This window comes from Lepidothrix coronata, unplaced genomic scaffold (assembly GCF_001604755.1).
Source record: "Lepidothrix coronata isolate B3197 unplaced genomic scaffold, Lepidothrix_coronata-1.0 Scaffold51, whole genome shotgun sequence".
Classification (NCBI taxonomy): Eukaryota; Metazoa; Chordata; class Aves; order Passeriformes; family Pipridae; genus Lepidothrix; species Lepidothrix coronata.
The window spans coordinates 5,007,506-5,028,354 of NW_016690231.1; the positions used below are offsets into that span (position 1 = coordinate 5,007,506).

Here is a 20,849-nt window from a genome sequence, read left to right on the forward strand (position 1 = left end):
TTCCCCAACATATAATCTTTGGTATTCCTATGGAAGATGCTAAAAATAAACAGTGGTGCAGGTACCAGAAGGGAGCTCTGCCCCATCTTGGAGGCACAGGGGGACTTATGGGCCACATTTGGGGATTTTCCAGGCTTTGGCTCTTTCTGGATAGCCTGACACATGTGGCATGACGGGGAAGGCTCAAACCTGCAGCCTAGTTCACTTTGCCCTGGTGTAGGGACAGCCCCACCACATGTGGTGGGACAGGAGAGGGCCGTGAGGCCTTCCAGGTGACGTGGTGGCAGTGCTGGGGAGGGGGACAGCAGGGTGGCCTGTTGGGCTTGGGGGGATGGCAGTGATCCTGCTCCAGGAGATGCACCGTGCCCAGCAGCTGAGCTAAGGGGCTGTGCCTGAGATGTCTCAGTCCAGGGCCATCTGGCCTCCCCTCATGGATCCTTTTGGAAAATGGGCAGATGTTGAGCCATGTCTTCTTAGAGTGGTTTGTGATTGCGGAGCAGGGGAAAGCAGGAGTGGTTTGCTTTCTAAAGCCTCCTTTCCCTTTGTCCACAGATCTCAGGAGCTGCACCTGAGAACTGAGGCGCATTCCTATCTCTCTGACCTGACCAAGCCATCGGACTTGGAGTTCATTGAAACCAAGAGGCCACGCCTGGACCTGCTGCAGGACCCCCTGATGCGGCACTCGCCTCTCCTGAACCAGAGCCAGCAGGGAGGGACAGAAGATCTCTCAAAGGTAAGAGACTAATGGCCTGGCTGCCAGCTGGGTGTGGGGTCTGGGTTTTGGGATCCCCTTGGCTTGTGTAGAGCTGCTTTTGAGCTGCTGCTGAATGCGGTGTAGATGGTGGTTCCTGATGCACTGAGCAGTGCTTGGTGGTGTTGGATAATATTCCCTGAGATGGGGTGACCACTTAAGGAAAACAGAAGCATATCAGCTTTCCTCATAACTGTTACAGTCATAGGCTTTTTTTTACTAGGCTATTAGATGCACCAGAACAATTTGGAAGCTCCTGTAGGCTGAATTAAGGATGGCCATGTCTGGCTTTTCTGGATACTCTGCCTTGATTTGATTTTTACTTGACATTTCTCATTTATCACATCTCTTTATTTAATATCAGTGTTTGAAGGGCTGGAATAGGTTTCTGGTGGTTCTTTAATATAATCTTCCCCAGGAAAGCCTCCCTAGTCCCAGTCTCATTTAACAAAGCAAATCATTTACTTACGATCGTCCCCTCTGCACATGGAATAAATGTTGCAAAGAGAAATCCCTTGCTTGTGTGCCTGTTTGGATTTACCTTCATGCTCTGTTGGGGTAAATTGTATTTGATTTTACCTTGAGTTTGGACACGCTCCTGGTTGGCAGGAAAGTCGTGCTGGATAAATGTGCTGGGGACAGCTCTCTTGATGCCAGTGCTGAGGGTTAGTGCAGCTGCAGGCTGGGCTTGGGAATTGCCTGAGCCTGCAATGAAATGAAAGGGAAGTTGCATCCGTACCCAGGGTGATGGGGATGGTTTTCTGTATCCCTGTGGGAGCTGACTGAAATAATATACAGGCAAAAAAGCTCTTCCTTGGAAATGCCAGGATATGTAGACATCTCTTATCCATAAGGTACTGGTGGGCTTTACCTGAGATCCCTCTGAGCTATCTTTAATGAGAAGGATATTTAACTTTGGAGTACTTCAGATGCCAAGGGAGGCCTGAAGAGTAGAGTGCCCTCGGGGCATGTTGGTTGAGTAGCTGATGGGAAAAATACACAGTTGTCCCCGAAACAAAAAATACCTCTCTCCAAAGATGTGAGGAAACCAGGATGACTTTTGTGTCTGCACATTATTCTCACCAGCAGTTCTGTTTTACCTCTCACCAGAAAAACACAGATCATCTCAGCTATTTGTTTCTAATAGGCAAGGCTGCTCTAGAGGCATTAGTTGGTGAGTTTAGGGGCTGCATTTTCTTCTTGGTTTATGACACATTTCCAAGAATTACATGCATTTTATGGGGCTTAAAACATTTGTTAATGAAAGAGGAAGAGAGAGAGAGAGAGAGAGAGAGATGAGATACAATTCAGCAAGACAAGATTATACTTTTAGTGGAGTCATTTGTAATTTTAGAGCCTGAAAAGAAGAAGAAAATGTGGTGTCTTTGACTGGTGAGAGCCTGACTGGAGCTGGGATTAGTTGCTCTAAACTAGCAGGAGCTGTTTTCAGAATGGGTTTGATGGAGCTCACTGCAAGACTGGATGATCTCAGTGCTGTTCCAGCGGTTGGGAGCAGAAGGCAAGTCTGGGGCACGCACTATATCTGCCTTTGCAGCTTGGGAAATTGGGTTAATAGCAATCTTTTGGCATTAGTTGTTCTCAGACTAGCGTATAAACTGCTGGTGGACATTAAGGTCATGGACAAGCTCCTGTAGCTGATGTGTGCATTGCTGTGAGGCTCAGCATGTTGGAGGAGCTGTTCTGCGTGTGCTAGTCCAGGGGAAATGCAAAGAGCTGAGGCTGGTCTTTGGCCACAGCTCTGGACACTTGCAGATCTGGGCTGCTGACACAGGTAAAACCACTTCTCGCACCTATGCTAAGCCAACAACTGCGCACTTCGGCACTGGGCTCTGACAGTGTAACCCACCACCTGGGACACATGATAAAGACCTTCCCCAGAGGCTCTGTGCTGAGTGAGACATGTCCTGGAGTGGTGGCACACATGTGTTGGCAGGATGCATGTCCCAGAGCAGTGGCAAAAACATGGTGGCAGGACGTGTGTCCCAGTGACCAGAGCTGGAGAGAGGTGTTTGCTGTTCTCTCTGTCCTGCTGACTCAGTGCCTGATGAAGTCACTCAATACTTTATCTAGGGCAGCTTTGCCAAGCAGGTGAGCTCCTTGGGTGAAACACACCATGTGAGCCCAGTATTGCTAAACACGCTGCTGGTTGTTTAGATGGAGTATCCTAGGAGTTGTTCCCTTACTCCTTACCCCATTCCACGCTGATGCAGTCACTGCGTGGGGAGGAGCTCAGTTTACTCATTGGAGTAACAGTGCTAGGACGATTTTTCATGGTGATTTTACAGTTTGAGCTAATTTTTACACAGTAAGAGCTCCACAAAGCCCTCAACAAAAAGGGTAGGGGTTTGGTTACACACTCTGGGCGCCAGTCTGACTGTCCCAGGGGATGTAACTGTAATGGATGTTGCTCCCGGGCAGTGGATACATCTTGGTCTCTGCCGGTTTCAGAGCTGTGGTGGGGCTGAGATGCAGAATAGAGTCTGTGGTGGGGTATGAGTTTAGCATATCCCTGATAACCACTGATAACTGGATTTACCAACCTTCAACCCAGGGTAGAGAAGTCAACGTCATTCCTGCACATTTCCAAGGCCTTTGACACATAATCTGTGCTCCAAACACAGATAGAGTAATTAATGTGGTAAATTCTTGTAGCAGGTTCCAGAGCTTTTTCGCTGAAGAGAAGTGGATCTCTCATGTCTTTTATTCCTCATCTACCTCTCCCAGACACGGGGTGAGCTGCACCCCTTAACCCTGCTCAGGATCACTGCAGCCTCACTCCAAGTAAGGCTTAGTCTGTAAGGAGAAGGTAATGTCTTCTCTTGGATCAGCACACTCTAACTGGAGAAAGCAGACATGCTTTTGAGCAGCATGCCTTTCAAAAGCAGCAGCTTTCAGCTAAATCTCACTTGGCCCAGTAAAAGATTTACCTTTCCTTACGAACCTCACATTGCTCATATCCTCAAACACTGGTGTTTCTTTTCAAGTCAGGGAACAGAAGGTTGTTTTCTTGCCTGCTTTCCCCCACTTGAGCATCTATTTCCCAGCAAGAGGGATTGCTGTCATGTTGCTGCAGTATTGCGGTCCTGGGATCCTGCTGCTGGATGTGGCCAGGAGGGCTCTGGTGAACTCAGTCTGCTGGGGAGAAATGAAATCTCCCCATGCACTCTGTGCCAGCCAGGGCTGACACTGCCCCTGGGAAGGTGCTCCCTTGAGCTGGCTGACAATAACCAGACACAGTTAAAGCAGGGCTGTTTTTTCCATCACTGCAAGCCTGGATGTGGGATTCATTGGAAAAGCTGCCGTTGATGTGGCTTTGCCAGGTGTGCTCTTGGCAGAGATGCGGGAGCTTGTTCCCAGGACCCTTGGTGGCTTCTGCTTTCTTTCTTTCCGATAAAGTCACGGACCTCCATCACGTAGCAGCAGCCAGGAGTAAAGCAGGCAGCCCCAGAGCAGGCCAGCGATGCTGTGCACGACCCCTGTCCCTGCGCAGACGTGCGCAGCTGGTGCTGCCTGCGATCCTGCCCTGTGGGGACGGCGAGCGTGGCACGTCTGGTCGATCGGCGCCTGCTCTCCCCTCTCCAGAGCTGGAGCTTCATCCTGCCTCTCCCCTTTCCATCTCTTCTTATTCCTGTTGTGCTTCCACTTGTTCTTCTCTCCATTTTTAGGACTGCTCTTCTACCACATATGTGGTTTGCTGCTCCTTCCTATAGGATGTGAGTCAGTCGTGATCTGCATTTAGTCCCCTTTGCAAGGGCTGGCTGGCTGCACTTACGCGTAGCTTATTGCTCCGACAGGAATTCACTTACAGGAGCCGTGTAATCCCACGGGTACAGGGCTGGGTGGAGGCTTAGGAAACCTGAACCTTGCTGCCATCTGCCCTGGCAGGCTGCTGGTCACCGGGTAAGTCTCTTCCCCTTTCTGTATCTCAGATTTCCCCATCTGTACAAGGGACAATGCCACTTCCCTCTTTTGTAAAATGATTAACAACTATGGATGGAAAAAGGCAATTAAGAAGCCATGTGTTGTTAGGACTTGGACTCTGCTTTACATTGTGGAAAGGTTTTAATTTCTTCCCTTTCTGCATGAGTGTTTTTGTTGTGTTCTGGACTGAAAAATGGAATAAGAAAAGGGAGAGGGGGGAGTTGTGGAAAAGACAGCACCAAGGCCAGGAAATATGTATGGCAAAGCAGAAATTAGGGCAAAGGGTATTTTGTTTTGATGCATATTAACATAGATTTAAAAGCAATTAATTGAAAAAGGAGGAATTAACACGTTTGAAATGCCTTTTTAATGATGCATTGAAGCCAGCAGTGTACATGCCAAATTTCACACTGGCTGCCTGTTCCAGAGCCCAATTTACAGTGAACTCCTGGAAGACAGGCTGTGGGATGGAAAGGCTCTTGGCTAGCCTGCTAACTCCTGCCCCGGCCTCAGGCTGGCAGGGCACCGAGGACAGCCGAAAGGCCTTTTGGGAGCCCCGCTTCCTCCTCGCATCGCTGGCTGGGGCCTTGGCAGTGCTGGGCCCTGGTCGCTGTTCCATCCCTTGCCGAATGTTCTAGGAGAGAGGAGTGGGAGATGGGGGTCTCTGGCAGCAGGGTTTGCCCTGGTACAGGGCAGAGGGGCAATGCCACAGCTCCCGGCACAGATAGCTGGGCTGGCTGGTAAATCACCAGTCGTGTTTCTGCTCCGTGGCTTTGTTATGGGAACATTGATCTGTTGCTGGGATTAACCTCTCAGAGTTTCCAGTGGGTTGGTCTAGCAGTTATTAATGAAACTGGCTGGAACTTGTGTTGACCTTGGCAAAGGCCCCAGTTGGCTTGGAGGTAACTGGCAAAAGCATAATCTCTAATTGAGTAATCCAGGGCTGGGGGAGGGGAGCAGAGGGGGTGGACACGCAGCAGTGCTTTGAACTGGGAGAGCTCAGAGCTCCGACGGGATGCGTGGGAGTGGAGGGCTCAGAACGGCACTGAGCACAGCGGCCGCCGAGGGAATTAGCAAGCAAAAGCGAGGCGGCATCTCAGATCCGGCACCCCAGGCTCCCTCTTGTAGAAAACAGCCCAGAATTCCAGCACCTCCCCGTGATTTATTGCTGTGGAACAATAGCGCAGAGGGGCTGGAGAATGGAACGAGCTGTGAGCGTCGGCCGTCCCTGGACGCGTGTCCTCCTGTAGCCTCTTGTGTTTGCAGTGTGGATCATGCTGGGCTCTCCCTTCCCCACTGGGGGTTGTTTTTCACTTGGGAAAAAGAGTTCTGGGCTTGTTTCTTGGGCTTTTGGTGATCGTCTGCAAGCAGGGACCCAGCAATAGCTGGGCTGTCTTCCCTGGCCGTGCACCTCTGCCATGGGAGAGGGAGGTGCTTACTTGGCCAACTGTGGCCGTGCCCAAATCTTTTGGGGAAGGGGTGCCTGTCAGCAAGCACTGGAGGACACCCAGGCAGAGGGATCCTGAGGAGCTGCCGTAGCACTGATGGACTGGGGACACACCCATGCTGCCAGCATCCTGTTGCTCCCTCCCAGTGAGACCTCTGCCAGTGTGCGGCTTGACCAACCCTGTGGAAGATGAAATGCCTCAAACACGTTGCCATGAAAAGAACAATTCTTGCCCCGAGGACTGTGGGTTGTTCGATGCAAAGCCTGCACACGCTGCGTGGTTCCCAACTGCTTCTTGGAGGAGCAGACTTCAGTGGAAATGGCTCTAACCTCAGGTCTGAGCAATGAAATGAAACCAGTTTAGTGGGTACAAACACACCTACCTCTTTCCTGCTTTTGTCCTCCTTCCCCTGCGGAGAATGGCAGTTCTTGTTAACTCTCTGTGCAGCCATGACTGGGAGGCAGCTGGGCTCTCCCTGAGAAGCTGAGCCAGTGGAGTCGAGTGCCCATCAGGAGTGAGTGGAGTAGGGTTGTCAAGTCCAGGAGCTGTAGGAGGATCCTCCTCCAGTGTGTTTGACGTCCACCCATCTGCTGTGGGCTTGCTCTTGCTGTCGACTTGTGCCTGATAAAAATCTGTTTGCAAAAAATGGTTCGGTGGGGTAGGGAATTTACGTTAGGGCAGCAATGATTCAAAGCTATTTCTGGGAAGATGAGGGAGATGTTGGCATTCTCTGTCATTCCAAACATATTTAAGAGCTGAAATATTTGCATTGTTCACGTTGTCACAGCGCAAACACTTCTGGCTGGATTTCTCCCACCCTCTGCTTTCCTCCCTGCTCTGAAGATCATTTCCAAATTGTGTGAGGATGAGTGTGAGTGTATTGGCCCCTGCTCACCTGCGTGTGAACATACACCTTTGGGAGTGTGTGCCTGCCATATGCAAGCAGAGTGGATCTCCTGCCATGCCCAGCAGTCCATTCCATCGCCCGCTGTGCAGTGGCTGTGCCAGGGTGGCTGTGAGGGGTTGTCAGCAGCCTGTGCTGTGCACCAGTGTGGGACGGGAAGCCAAGGGAACAAACAGCCCGAGGAGTGTTGTATCTGGAATCTCTGTCCCGTGCACGGGCTCATGCTGGTTTCATTTGAAAAACAGATGCTTTTGGGCGTTGCATAGTCCTTGTGAGATGTTCGGCTCCTCCAGCCAGCCCTTTTTGCAAGACAACTAGTTTTATTCCATTTCTCACCTGAAGTTCCTATGGCCAAAGAACTGAAGTATGGTCTAAGAGACTTGGATATGTCAGGGAAAGCCCTCATGGGCTGCGGAAACATTTCAGAAGCAGCATGTAAAAACCCTTGACCCTTCCCCGAGCCACCTGCAGCCTGGCTCTTCCCTGCCCTGGCTGCTCCAGCCTGTGCTGGTCCCTAAGCTACAGACAGCAGGGCTGAGCCTCAGTGCAGCTGGAAAATGAACAGGAGAACTGACAGTGCCTCAAGCACAGGTTGTTTCGCACTTCTTCGGCTCATTTGTGGTGATCGACATCCAAAACAACCTTTTAAATTGCCTTTCAAGCCACAGCAGTGGTGAAGGGCGATGTGATAAGGCTGACTGCTTCTCGGGAGCCTGCTTCATCATTTACATAATTGGACTTTTCTCTTCCACTCTGTCAATATTACAAGGCTCGCGCAGTGCGACATCTCACCTGATCTGCTGGAGGGAAAGAAAGTCCCTTGACTTTGTGTGCCTCACCCCTGTAATTGGAAGAAATATTGCCAGCTCTTTCTGCTTGCAACAGGGCAGCCTGGTGAGCTGGGTGTGCTGTGTGGGTTCAGGGAGACTTTTCTTCTCCATCTCTGAAGTGTTTATACATGTTACGTGTATCTATTTTATCTTCCATAGCAAGGATTCTAATGTGCCCTGTTATGTCCTGGACATGCAGGAGAGAGCAGAGTTAGTTTGCTACTTTGTCAGTCCTCAAGTGGGATTTAAGAAATAGGGTTGGTATGGCAGGAACTGGTACTGGTCTCCTCTGCATTGCTCCAGAGCACGGGTAAGGTAAGGGGTGAGGAGGGCTGTACCAGCCACCGCCGCTGCGTGCGCTCAACCCATTTAGTACACTTGTATGAAAAAAGAGCCCCTCACCTGGAATAAAGTTCTAGGGAAGAATTCAGTCCTGCTACTAACAGGGATGTCCTGGCTGTTTTCTTCTCCTGCTACAATTTCAGCCTTATCCGGTTTTCTTCTCTTCCCCTGGTTTTCTAGGAAGGGGTGTGGGTGCTGCTGGACATCTTGCAGATGAGCTCGGCTACCCTCCTTCTTCAGCAACTGTGCACACCCCTTCTCTCCAAGGGTCTTCCTGGGGAGGGCAAGAGGTTTGGTGGGAGCAGCTCAGGCATCTTCTCCATGAACATACAGCACTGAGCACATTTTTGGTGCTGTACTTTTCCACGGTTAGGAAATGCAGCCTGTCTACTGTTCTGACTCACACAAGGAAAGCCAGTGAGTTGTGACACCCATCAGATTGATCCTGGGTGCCGTGTTTTGAGGAGGAGGGTATATCATGCTAATACCTTCCTTCCCAGTGTGAGGTGGAAGCCTTGGAGGAGATGCAACAGCAATCGATGGTGTTTGCCTGCTGCTGCTGGAGGGGATGGAGTGGGGGAGTGATTTCAGAGATGGATTTGGCAGAGATGAGTTGCTGCTCTTTGTGCCTGTGGTGATGGAGCTGTAATAACATATTGAACATGGCAACAGCCCTTGCTAAAGCTCTGTGACTTCACGTTCGTGCTTCGTGGAGCCTCATCTCTTAACAACACCCTTAGCATCGATAACAAGAGAGGAGCTGTCGAGTGCCAAAGGGCCTAGTTAAAATCACTCGCTGAAAACCTCCTTTCTTTTTGGACCCAAACTTGCTTTTTAAACAGAAAAACTCTTTGGCTGTGTTTTAGGCAGAGAACATTCAGAGGGTTTTTTGGCTCTGCAGCTTCGTGCTGCATGGGGGGGCTGGGGGGCGATGGACGCTGGTGTGTGTCAGGAATGCTGGCTGTGTGCTCGGCAAGCGGAGAGGGGTTGTTTTAGGACAAGCTGACAGGCCCTTGGCTTGTTCTGCTGCTCTCGAAAAATGTAATTCTAATTCTTGGCACCTTTTTCCAGGAGGATAAAGAGCGAGAGCGCAGTGGAGCCTGTTCCCTCTGCCCTTGGAAATGGGCTTTTACCCAGCAGCAGAGCTGGCTCAGGGTGGGAGCAATGTGCTCTCTCCTACCCCCAGTTTGGTGGATCAAAAGCAGAAATTAGTGGGGGAGAAGTAGCATGGGGTTAAATGACCTAAACCACCTCCTCACAGTCTTGACCTCGATCTGGTTACTCTTTGGTCATCTCAGCTCTCTGACAGAGTATCTTCTGCAGGTGCCAGCATTCCGCCCGGGTTCTGCTCACCTTCATCCTGGCTGAGGGCTGGCAGTCTCTTTAACCCTGTGTACCTTTTCCTGTGAGGAAGCTGTTCTGTGGTGCTCTGTCCTCTGGCAGTGCCAAGCAGCAGAGGAGGAGATGGGCCGTGGGTGTGGGGTTTCCCAGTCCTCTGCTGCAACCCAAGGGGTTCTCCCCGAGCTGCAGAGCCCACAGGATCCTGCTCCAGCACATGCCTGCTAACCCCTGTATCCCCGCCTCTGCCTGCACAGTAACGCTTCCTTGGCTTGCCTTCGAGCAGCCTGCTCTGGTCACTGCCCAAACAGGGTCTGATTTCTTTCCTCCCTGTGCTGTTCCCTGAGGAGCAGCAGTGATCGTTTCTGCCCTCTGATCTCCACTTTGGATGCTGTCATTCCTGTGGCTGCTTAAGAAAGAACCATTGCCTGGTGCAGGTCAAGCTGTCCCACGTGGTTACGCGACCGAACCAAGCACAGGCTTTTATTTCAGGTTGGTTTTCAGGTCTGTGCTATTTTATCTTGTGCCAGCCATCTCAGGTATAATGTAGAGCACATTGCCTGTAGCAGTTAATGTGTTTCTGCCTCGGCAGCAGAGAGAGTGGCAGATGTAAACACAGGAACGTTACAGTCTTTCAAACACTAAAAAATCCCAAAGAATAGGTGGGTGTGTGTATATAAGTATATGCAGTGCATTATATTAATGGAGAGAGATTTGTAAATTCATGCATTCATGAATGTTTCATGTGTATATACTTTTTTATAGGTTTTTAAGTAATTGATAAGCCTACATTTTTATATATATATACACATACACATATATATGCTGCCTCGTATACTTGTAAGCTGTGTTTTTTCAAAGGCTTCTTCTAGCCTCGTTCAGTGATCCTGCCTTCAGCAGACACAAGGAGAAGGGCTCCAGTCTCAAGCAAAGCTAAATATTGATTTGAGTCAATCTGGGTGCACTTGGAGACATCACTAGTGTTCATGAATGCAGCATAATCGCTGATTGGAGTGGGGAAATTTCATCATAAAGGCCCCAAAAGGGAGGTTTATTATTGCTTTCTTCCAAATGCCTGAATTTTATTAGCTTCAGTCATTCTTGGCAGGGCAGTGGAATGGGATTTTATAGTTAGCAAAGGAAAAGTAAACACAGTAATCATTTCACAGCCCTGTGCCTGCCAAACCAAGATGGAAATTCCAGCCTTGGTGGGAAGCTGCTGCTTTACTAACAGATAATAACAAATTCACTGTGAGCTTATTCTTGCTATGAGAGTTGAGATGTTCAGGTTTTTCTGTAACACCCTGATCTGGGGAGGCAGAGGTGCTTCATGCTTTTCGGCAGGAACAGCCTGGGCAGAGGTTTGTGGTTTGAGTAACTCCCACAGCCATTCACAGGTAGAAATGGTGTTTCTGCTCTGAGCCTTTGGGAGCTGCTCTATCCCACGCTCTTGTCAGTATTTGGTTTTTCCTTGGTCAGTCTTGCTCTGGTTGCAGAGCTGAGCGATGCTCGAGGAGTGACACGTTTGAGATGCCACAATGGTCCCTCCACTCTTTGACCATCTCTACCTGCTGAATGGGGGGAGGGATATCATGGAAAAAAAAAATTCTCCATCTAAATCCAAAACTCTCATGAAAGGCTTGTTTTGCATGGTTTCCTGGGCTTGTTGAGGGCTTGGCTGCCAGCTCGGATCTGGACTCGCGCCCGCCTGCGTTTCCTGGTGCTGGGGGACGTTACTTCCTCCCACCTTCCTGCCCCGCCGGCGTGGGGATGGTGGTGGGGATGGCCTGCCTGCCACAGGATGCGGCCTCCTGATGGAAAAGCAGGCAGAGCAGTGAAGGAAATGGCTACTCAAACAAGCGGCGAATGTTGAGGCAGCCCCTTCCACGTGTCTGCACAATTATTAGAACAATAAACCACTGAGCGCAGCCGGCGGCGGGCTCTGATGGATGGTGCAGCTGACGGCTGCTGTGCACCACCCGTGCTCCCTGTCAGCACGGATCCTGCCGGGGTGGAGGGCCTTGATCCGTGCTACACCACCTCTTCCACGGCACCGAGATGGAAGTTGGTGCAAGCAGCTGGGGCCGTGTCCCCCATCCCCACCTGTGTGTGTCCCGAGCTGCTGTTTGTGGGGAGTTTGGGACAGTGGCCAGTGGATGTATTTTGTGTGGCCATGGGGGCTGTCAGGCTCCTGGTGGATTCCTTGGGCAGTGGAGGGGCTGGCAGAGCATTGTCCCTATCGTGCCCCCCATGGTTTTTAGAGATGAGAGGTATTTGATGTCCAGCTTCATATACTTGAGAGCACAGCCAGGATGAATCTGTACATTAGGTGACCCGGAGCAAGGAAGTGGTGACATGCAGCTGGTGAGAGGAGCTCGGTGGATTGCTGTAGGAGCAGGTATTTCAGTTTTTTGAGCTGACACAGTTGGAAGAGGAGCTGCTGGGAGTGAGCAGGGGTTTGGTGCTGGGACTGTCACCCCATGCCCAATGTGCTGGGAGTCCCCAGCATAGTTGTTGTCCCCAGGGGAGTTGTTGGTGATCCTGGCTTGGTGCATGGAAGAGGAGGTTTGAGTTCGTCCCACAGTGCACCTCAGCCACTGTTCAAACCATTTTATGTCTTGTTTGCATTTCCTTTCTCCATCAGTCTGTCTCCTCCTTGGTGGGCAGCTTGGTCCCCAGGATTTGAGTAAAATAATTTTCGGTGGTGGTTTTGAAGGGGGAGGAGGAGTTGCCTTTAAGTGTATCTCACTTGTGGCAGTGGTTAAAAAGAGCTGTCTTCAGTCATTCCCTTCCCTCTGCTAAAATTGATGCCCTTTCAAGCCAAATTCCCAATATTGATGCTATGTGCCATCTTGATTAACTCCCAGACAAATCCCTGCTTCACAGGGCCGCCGAGTGCTGCCCTATGTGTATCCCGCTGGGATGTGCATGGCTGAGGAGTCCCTGCTCCTCCTCGGCCTCCTGCCTCCTCCCTGGCAATAGGAGGAAATTTAAATGTTTCTGAAGAGCAACATTTCCATTTCAAAAGCTGTTCGTTCAAGTGCGTCTGGAGTGGGATTTCTCTCCCCCACTCCTCTCTGAATGGGAGCTTTAGAAGTCTCATTTCCTCTGCTTGATAACACCAGGCTGAGAAGGGCTTTTGTCTTTTCATTTCCCCTCAATTTTTTATTTTTAAATCACTGAGGTTTGGAGAAGCTGCTGTGGTGGATTTTCCCTCCCCCGTGTTTGTCCGTGTGCTGGAGGATGCACCTGGCATCACCCAGTGAATGAGCTGGAGCTTCCTGGGGAACAGCCCCAAGCTGAGCAGGCACCCACCTGGGAGCACCCTGCCAGTTGCTCCTGGAAGCAGAGGAGGAGGTTTACTGGCATGCTTATGCCACCCTGCCCTTTCCAGCTATCTGAGCAGGGGCTTACATGCCCCAGCACCCCTGGACAGCGTTGGGTGTCTTGGTGCTGAGCCTGGCTTAGGATCTGGCCCCATGTTTCGAACACATGGCACTGTAGTGGCTTTAATCCTGCTGACTGGTTGCCTGCCTGCTTTTTGTCTGACAGCTTTTCCAGTTGGTGTGAAATTATATATTTTTAATGGGATGCTCAGAGGAGGGCATATATAAGGGGATGCAGTTGCCTGGCTGCCACTTCTGCAGGACTGATGAGTGTGGATGCAGGCGCTGTCCCAGCAGTGTGATGGCAGTTGTTGCTGGTCACTGGAATATTTCACTGCTATGAAAAGGGATATTTTTCTGCAGAAGCCTTTTTTACAAAACTCTGGCATGCTTTTCATGTGGCATCTAGGGCTGGAGGGCTTTCTACCTGCTCGAGGGCCAGCTGGGATTTGGCACAGACTGTTCCAACATCCTCTGTCAGAGGAAACATGCCTCCTGGGATTAACATAGACCTTGATGCTACATCCCTGCCTGGTTGATGTGCTGGAAAGACTTGGAATTTGCTTTGTTGCATGTGCCAGTTGGAAGAGGATGAGTGATATTGCCAAAAATAAAAAATTAAAATGTTGGGAAGCTAAAGTTTTCAAAGGCACAGAGTGAGTGTTCTGTTCCCTTGAGGTTTGTTGGGTTGGCTGACAAGATGCTTTCCAGGTTGCTGGAGGAGGTTTAGGGATTGTGCCTGCACCCCCAGGCAGGGGACCACTTCTGCCTCTCTGGGGGTCTCCGTAAAGAAACTCCCTGAGCAGCAGGCACAGAGAGAAATACAAAACCAGGAGAGAGGGACAGTCACGTGAGGCCATGTCACCACATCCCATGTTTCCAAGTCCATGGTGATTATTCAGAGGTTCCTGTGAAGGCTGCCCAAAGTTGGCCAGCTCTGGGGGATGTGAGGGAGGTTTGAGCCTCAGCAACAGGCGGCTTTGCCGGGAGGAGCAGCATCTGGCTCTGCTGTGTTACCTTTAAAATGCGGTTCTCCAGCCAGGGGTGCTCACCCTGCTGCCTGGCCGAGCGCCAAATTGGGCAATTAAAAATTTGCCTCCCTGCCTTGGCGTTCCTTGTAATCAGAAGCGTTTTTCACAGTTGGTTCCTTTTTAAGAGACATCAAACAAGCGCTCCCTCCCGCCTCCTTTGTGTGTTGTTTATGTCCCTCCCAGGCGTTTAGGTGAGTTTGTGGCAGCCCCCTCCTCTTGGCCTCCCGGGTCTTAGTCACCCAGGTTGTGGTTTTGAATATCCTGGTGCAGGATTTTGATGTGCTCTTGAGCCGATAGGTTACGTGCCTGGTGCCTTTTTCATGCCTCCCCAGCGCTGCAGTTTCGTGGTTGTTTCCCATTGCCACAAGCCAGTGCTGTTCCCCACGGGAGCTGTTTTGCCTTCTCAAACCGAGACACCAGTGCTTTCCTCCTGGCTCCAGCTGAGGGTGAGCCTGGTCCCTGCCACAGCACAGAAGGTTGTGGGCAGGACATGCCTGGCAGGGACTGTCCTCCTGCACTGGGGTGGGCAGAGGGGAGGCTGTGGGGGGCTCCTGTGCCTGCGTCTCTTCCCGGTTGGGGGAAGAAGTTCTACTCGTTTAAACACATGGGTTTGAGTTTGTAAATAGGGGGTGGGGATTTAGGGTTGAAGCGCTGTGCTAGGGGACAGTGATACTCTTGGCAGCACGCTGTTGGGTGCTACAGCAGCACTGGTGATGATCTGGGTGGCTGCTGGGAGAACAAGTTATTGAGAGAACATTAAAGTTTCAGGTGGAAGAGTAGAAGAGCTTGCTGCTCTATGGGCTACTCTGACAACCTTAATTTGTCCTCCCCTTTTTTCCTGGAAGCAGCAGAACCCACCCTCTTTGTGTTACATGCCCCTCTGTTCAGTGCCTGAGACAGACTCTGTATTGTGCCGAGCGGGTCTCTGGTTGCTTTACTCCATCCTTATCCTTTGGTGGGTGGTCTCAGGCTTCACCCTCTGTCCCAACCATGACTCCTGCATTTATTCATCTCTATTTTAGGGCATTTGCTGTTGGCCTGGAATGCTCCACACATGCCATTATGTTCCTTCCAGCTCAGCCCTTTCCTTTCCTTTGCAGAAGTACGGGCAGAGTGCAGTACCTATCTTGGAGCGTCCCAGGACCAGGACCCCCCACTCCTCTTGCTTGCTCGATTCCAAGTCTTTCCCTAGGCAAGCACCAAGATGAGATTTTTATTAATATTCTTTTCTTTTGCCTTGGACACTTTTTCAGCGTTAACAAATGCGAATCGCTGGCAGAGAGTCTTACCAGATGTATCAACTGTGCTGAAGATGCTCAAAGAAAAGGTTCCCAGAATCTTTCTGGATGTTGCAGAAAGGCATATTTTCCTGTAAACTTGTTCTTGGAAGCTGCAGAGTTGTTTTGGCTGAAATTCACTATTTAAAAAAAAAAAAAGGCAAAAAAAAAAGCCTAAAAAAGCCTGAAGGTGATGTTCAGCATGGAAAATTTCAGTCCAGACAGTTACGGTTTGAACAAACTTAGGATCAACTGAAAGTGCAGGGATGCAGAATAGGCAGCGTTGGGGGATTCTTAATGAGAGGTGGAGCAATTAGCTCCTCGTTATAATGACTACATGGGTAGGTGAGAATTCATCACTCCTTCAAGTCAGTGGGGAACATTTGCATTCAATGCAATTATTATCCACTAATGGGGAAACGCAGGAAGGGAATGAAAGGCACAGCATCCATTTGTCGGTGTAATGCCTTCGGCTTCAGTGGGAGTTTGCCTGAGTAAGTATTTCCGGAATTGACCCCTTATTCCCGGCTGCCTCTGAGTCCATAAGCTGAATCTGCTGGTGCTTCTGTAGAATTCTGCAATCCTGAGATCCAGAGGCAGCATCTGCTCAGTATAACACCGTGGAATGGCTCTTTTGAGCACAAGCAAGTTTTGTGAGACCAGATACAAGGCTTTGGGTAGTGCATTGAACTGAGACACTCGCTGGCGAGGTTTTACCACCCTCGTAAATCTGGCAGGGGGAGGAGGGGGCGGGGAGGGAGGGTCAGCATTTGGTACTGGTTTTGCAATTAAATTGCTTCAAGCTGTTGAAACATTGGGGAAGTTTTTTGACCTACTTTCGTGCAAGCTTAGAAATTGTTGGGATTTTTTTTTGCTCTGTCTGCATGGAATTCAGCTGGATTACAGGGGAAAGGAATTTCGTGGGCCTTCTCGTAAAGTCAGATTTATTTAAAAAAAGGAATTAAGTTTAAAAAACCCCAGCTTTGTATTCAGACAGCTCCTTGGTCTCCAGCTTCTTGAATTCCCATGAGAGCATGTACTGGGCTGCATCCAGTGAAAGTGATCCCTGTTTTGCTCCTCCTCCAGTGCCTGCACGTGCCATGGAGCTTGGGGACAGAGGAGGGAGGTGGGTGATGCCTCATCCCACACCTGGCATCCCTCAGGAGCAGTGATTGGCCTTGCTTGGGAACACCCATGTTCTCATGGCTGGTGAACGGCTCCACAGGTGCTTCCCAGAGCAGACACACGTCTACATCCCGCTTGGGCAGCCCTCCCAGCACACTGAGATGCAGCCCAGCGAGAGCCCAGCAGTATTTAAGAATTAAAACCTCGTTTGAAGGGCTGGGCTGCTGAAAGAGTCATTAGCACAGCAGATGGCCGTGAACAAAAGAGTTGCAGTAACTCAATGTACTTTTTCACTGCTCCGGCTCCCTGACTTCGTACTTGTGCGTCTCCTCGGGGAGACAACACGTTATTTTTCAGCCCCATTTTCCTCCTGTCAGTGCTGTCATCCTGGGGCTGCTGATACGTCAGAATGTGGTGGACACTTTTCCAGTTAAAAAAAAAAATTCCTTTGGTTTGTATTTGGCCCATTTAAAAGTTTTATATGTGTGTTTTTACCTTAAAACCTGATGGATGGAGGTGTGGGGTGTTGACTTTCCTGCTCAGCTCTTGTCCCAGGGAGTGTGGGAAAGCCCCGGGGCTCATTGCCTGCTCAGTGCGATGCTGCTCATCCATGGGCTCCTGAACAGGGAGGGTGAGCTGCTGGCTCTGCCGTGTGGCACAGTCTCACACGGATGGGGGTTTGAGAGGGGTGTTGGTTGGTGGAATGCTGGGATGTTCACTGGCTCAGTGCTGCTGTGAGAGGCTCTAGTGACAGATGTGTACCCCTCTGAGGGAGCCCACTAATCACATATTCATATGGGGTTTTTTGGAATTAATTTGAGCACAAATTGAGCAGCCCCAGCCTATCCTGCCTGCTTTGGCAATCTTCTCCAACCCATGAGGACATGAGATGTGCGAGTGGGCAGGAGTTGGAGATAACACCTCTTAATCCCTCCTGGTGCTCCAGCAGGAAACGCTGCTGCTGGCTGATAATTAGAAAGTGAACAGACTGTGGAAGAGATGATGTTGGCATCCCTAAATCTCTGTCCTGGGCTTGGGGGAACATCGCTAATGATCTGGATTAGAAAGGCAGGGAGAGACCTGGACTTCCTGAAGATGATATGTAGGGCAAACACTGTGTGCCGTGCAGGAGATCCTGAGGGTTGTCCCAGGCAAGTGGTTCTGTTCGCTTGGTATGCACTGAGGGGGTGTGGAGGCTGGAAAGCTCCACTGCGGAGTTTTGAAGAGGCAGCTGGTGCAGTCAAGGGATCAGCAAGGTCAAAATGCATTTTGCAGCAAGAGTTAGGTGTGGATGGAGCAGAGCTCCTGATCTGCCATCTCCTGAAGGTGGGAAGCAGCTGAGAAAAATGACCCTTCCCAGAGGCTGGGCTGCATCCAGCTGTAGGTGCTGAGCTGAAACATGGCACAGATGCTCTTCTCCATCCCGGCAACTCCCATGAGCTCCCTGGGGGTATCATGAGGTGGGTCAGCAATGCAAAATAAGCAGGTGGCAGTGGTTTGGGGCACTGTGTCCTGGGACCAGGGTTGGGGTTCCCACTGTATTTTTTCTTGTGGACCCAGTTGCTGGTGTATCTGAAGGCAGAGATATCAAATTTACTAAGGCATCAACAGGCAGTTGTCTTATCCTTTTCCTTTCCCCTCTTTCTCCCGTGCTTTTAAAGTCACTGCCTAATAGCTTGTAGCAGGCTTGCTCTGTTATCTATGTTGGCAATTTTTATCCCTAAGCATGCAGAAGAAACCCACCCCAAAGCCTGCCCTTGCTCTTTGACAGCCTCCTCAGTGATAATTGTTTTCTTCAGTGCCAGCACCTCCTCTTGCTGCGGGGAGGTTTATGCAGCCTCTGTCCCCCACACACCCACCCTTGTTATCATATAAATCACAAAACAAGACCAGGGATAAACAGGAGCTGCAGTAGCTGTTAGCCGTGTGTAAAAACAAATCACATGGAAACAGTATAATTACTGAGAAAATATCAACTTGAGTAATGCGGTAATTGTTTTCTTCCCTCCAGCAGATTTATTCCAGCTCTCCCAGCTCTTGCTGGTTTGGAAGTCTGTGACTTCACGTTAATAAGAAGAATTTCACGTTTCACACTGCACTTGTTCAGAGCCCGGGTATGACACCGTCTGGAGCAGGGGAATATATTTTGAGCCATTTCTTGAGAGCAGTAGGAAACAGAGCACTAGTTGAAATACCTCTGACAGTTGGAGTCTGCCCCAGGCTCTGGGTGGATTCTGGTCTTTGCAAACCTCTTTTCAACCCATTTTTGTGATTTAGAAGAAGGGCGGCTTCATGCCTTGCATAAATCTGGGAGCTCTGTTTTTTGGACATCATTGCATGGGCAAGATTTTTTTTTTGCGTTCAGTTTTGGTTTTTCCTTCCTCTTGTTGCTTGTCATTCCCTTGATTTAGAGAGGTGCTTGTGACATGACAGCGCCCAGTTATGTGAGGGACACTGCCTCTCTCTATTGATATAATCATGTCCTAATACCAGATGATGATGATCATGTTGTTTATGCTGTGACTTGCAGCTATTTCTCTTACTTAGCTTTGCTGCTCTTTTGCTTCATATTCTGCAATGTAAAAAGATAAAAATGTATCAGGAACCAGGTTTCAAAGGGGTTTTGTGCCAAGTAAAAGTTTCAAAATGCCCTGTCTTACGTATTGGCAGAGATGTGAGAGTATCATTTGTTTCATGTGCACAGAGAGGAACCTTTCTCTCCTACATTTTTGGCAGGTAGCTTGCTTTCCTTTAGAAAAACCTACCCACCTACAAGCCACTGCCACTTCCCCTTCCTGTACCTTAATCTGAATGAGATTTTATGAACACTTAATTTATCTTTTGCTTCTTGTGGTTGTCCTGCTCCTCTTGACTTGAAAAAAAACCCCCAAACCCACAACCCCCCCCCAGTTGTGGAGAACACAAAGGCTTTCTACTGCAGCAGACTGACCATTTTTGATGTCTAATGCTGTGAAAGTATAACAATATGGGATCTGCTCTTTGGAATTCTCCAGAAAGCTTTGATGCTCGTCTTCTAGTTTCTCTTCTGGGTGGATGCTGGATACAACCAGCATAGCTTTCCAGTGCCTTTGTGCTCATGGGGCTGGATGAGCCCCAGACAAGGCAGCGAGGACGATGTTTTTGGGTGTTCCTTTGCTTTCTGTCCCTTGATGGCAGCAGTGGGAAGAGCATTGGTGCCTTGAGGCTGCACCCAACAGTGGTTCCCTTCTTGATGTTTTGGTGTCTCCTCCAACTAGAGCAGGTTTTAGCAGGAGAGAGAAGGAGGAAGGTACCAGTGAACAATGCTGGTGTCCTGGGACATGGCCACTTTGTTGGGAACCATCCTCTTTTGTCTCCCCTTGTTCCAGCTGTGCTGTGGATGATGTTGTCCATCCCTTATGGAGGAAAACAAGGCAGAGCCCATGTGAGCACAGCCCCAGCAGACAGGGACTGCCTTCGAAGCCAGCTCCCTGTGGCTCTACTGGGCTGTGGGTGCAGCTTCCCAGGAGAGAGCTCACCATGCTTCGTGCCAACTAGGACAGGAGCAGGAGGGAGGCCACCCTGCCTGGTTCTGCTTCACAGTAAGCACATGCTGTTGAGATGCTGAACGGTGCCAAGGTGGCATCTGCACGCTCGCCACATTCGGCATGAGCTGCCACACGGCCAGTGAACAACCCAGGGCCATCATCCATGTGCTTTGTTGGATGGGGGAGCACAGAGGGGTCCACGAGCCACCATCCAAGCTCGTTTGTGGCACCCTTGCCCCGCAGGAGAACCAGCCTGGGCAGAGGGTCAGCCCTGGCTGCTTGCCAGTGGCTGTGTCAGCGCAGAGGGGAGGATTCTCAGCACCAGTTGGAGCAGAACAATGTTGGCTTTGTACAGGGCTGCTGTAATGAAGGTAGCAAAGTTGTGTGAACTTCTTCCCTTGTTCGCCTCCCCCTGTCCCTCCCCTCCTCCCTACAGCAGCTGCGACGTGCTGGCTGCCCAGCCTGGCAGCGGTTTATGGTTACAAACGGAGCCACCACTCCTCTTCCTCCTCCTCCTCCAGGAAAAGAAATCCATCTGCTCACTAAGCAAATGAATAGATAAACTTTTAATTAAGGTGTTGGATGGCTGCCAGAGAGGAGCGTCCCGGGTCAGGGTAGGCTGATGGTTTGCTGTGATCCCCATCTCTGTGGCCGGTGGCTATTAAACAGCTTCTTCATCCCAGGTGCATTCATCCGTGGTGGGCAGACTCATCCAGGCATGCAGCTTGTGTTGGCAGGAGATGGGCTCCTTCACTTGGAGCTGGAGAGGTGAAGGGGGGTGTGCAGGAGGGATGGCGTGGCTCTGGGATGCTCCTGGGATACCAACTTGTTGGGCTCAGCAAAGTCGTTGCATTGCTGGGGGCGAAGCTGAATGTTTTGGTGCGTTTTCCCTCCAGACCATGGCCAGTAGAGCTGCTCCCTGTTGTGGTCATGGAGGTTTTGCTGATC

At 50.3% G+C, this 20,849-nt stretch overlaps 1 protein-coding gene across 12 annotated transcripts in view; it reads left to right on the forward strand.

Moving 5' to 3' along the window:
- NCOR2 (nuclear receptor corepressor 2) overlaps nt 1-20,849 on the forward strand; it is a 238,780-nt gene that overhangs the window by 95,051 nt on the left and 122,880 nt on the right. For all 12 annotated transcript variants that reach the window (XM_017815531.1, XM_017815532.1, XM_017815538.1 and 9 more), the window contains exon 4: nt 553-733. In XM_017815531.1, the coding sequence (XP_017671020.1) occupies nt 553-733 (181 nt within the window). The remainder of the gene's footprint in view (nt 1-552; nt 734-20,849) is intronic.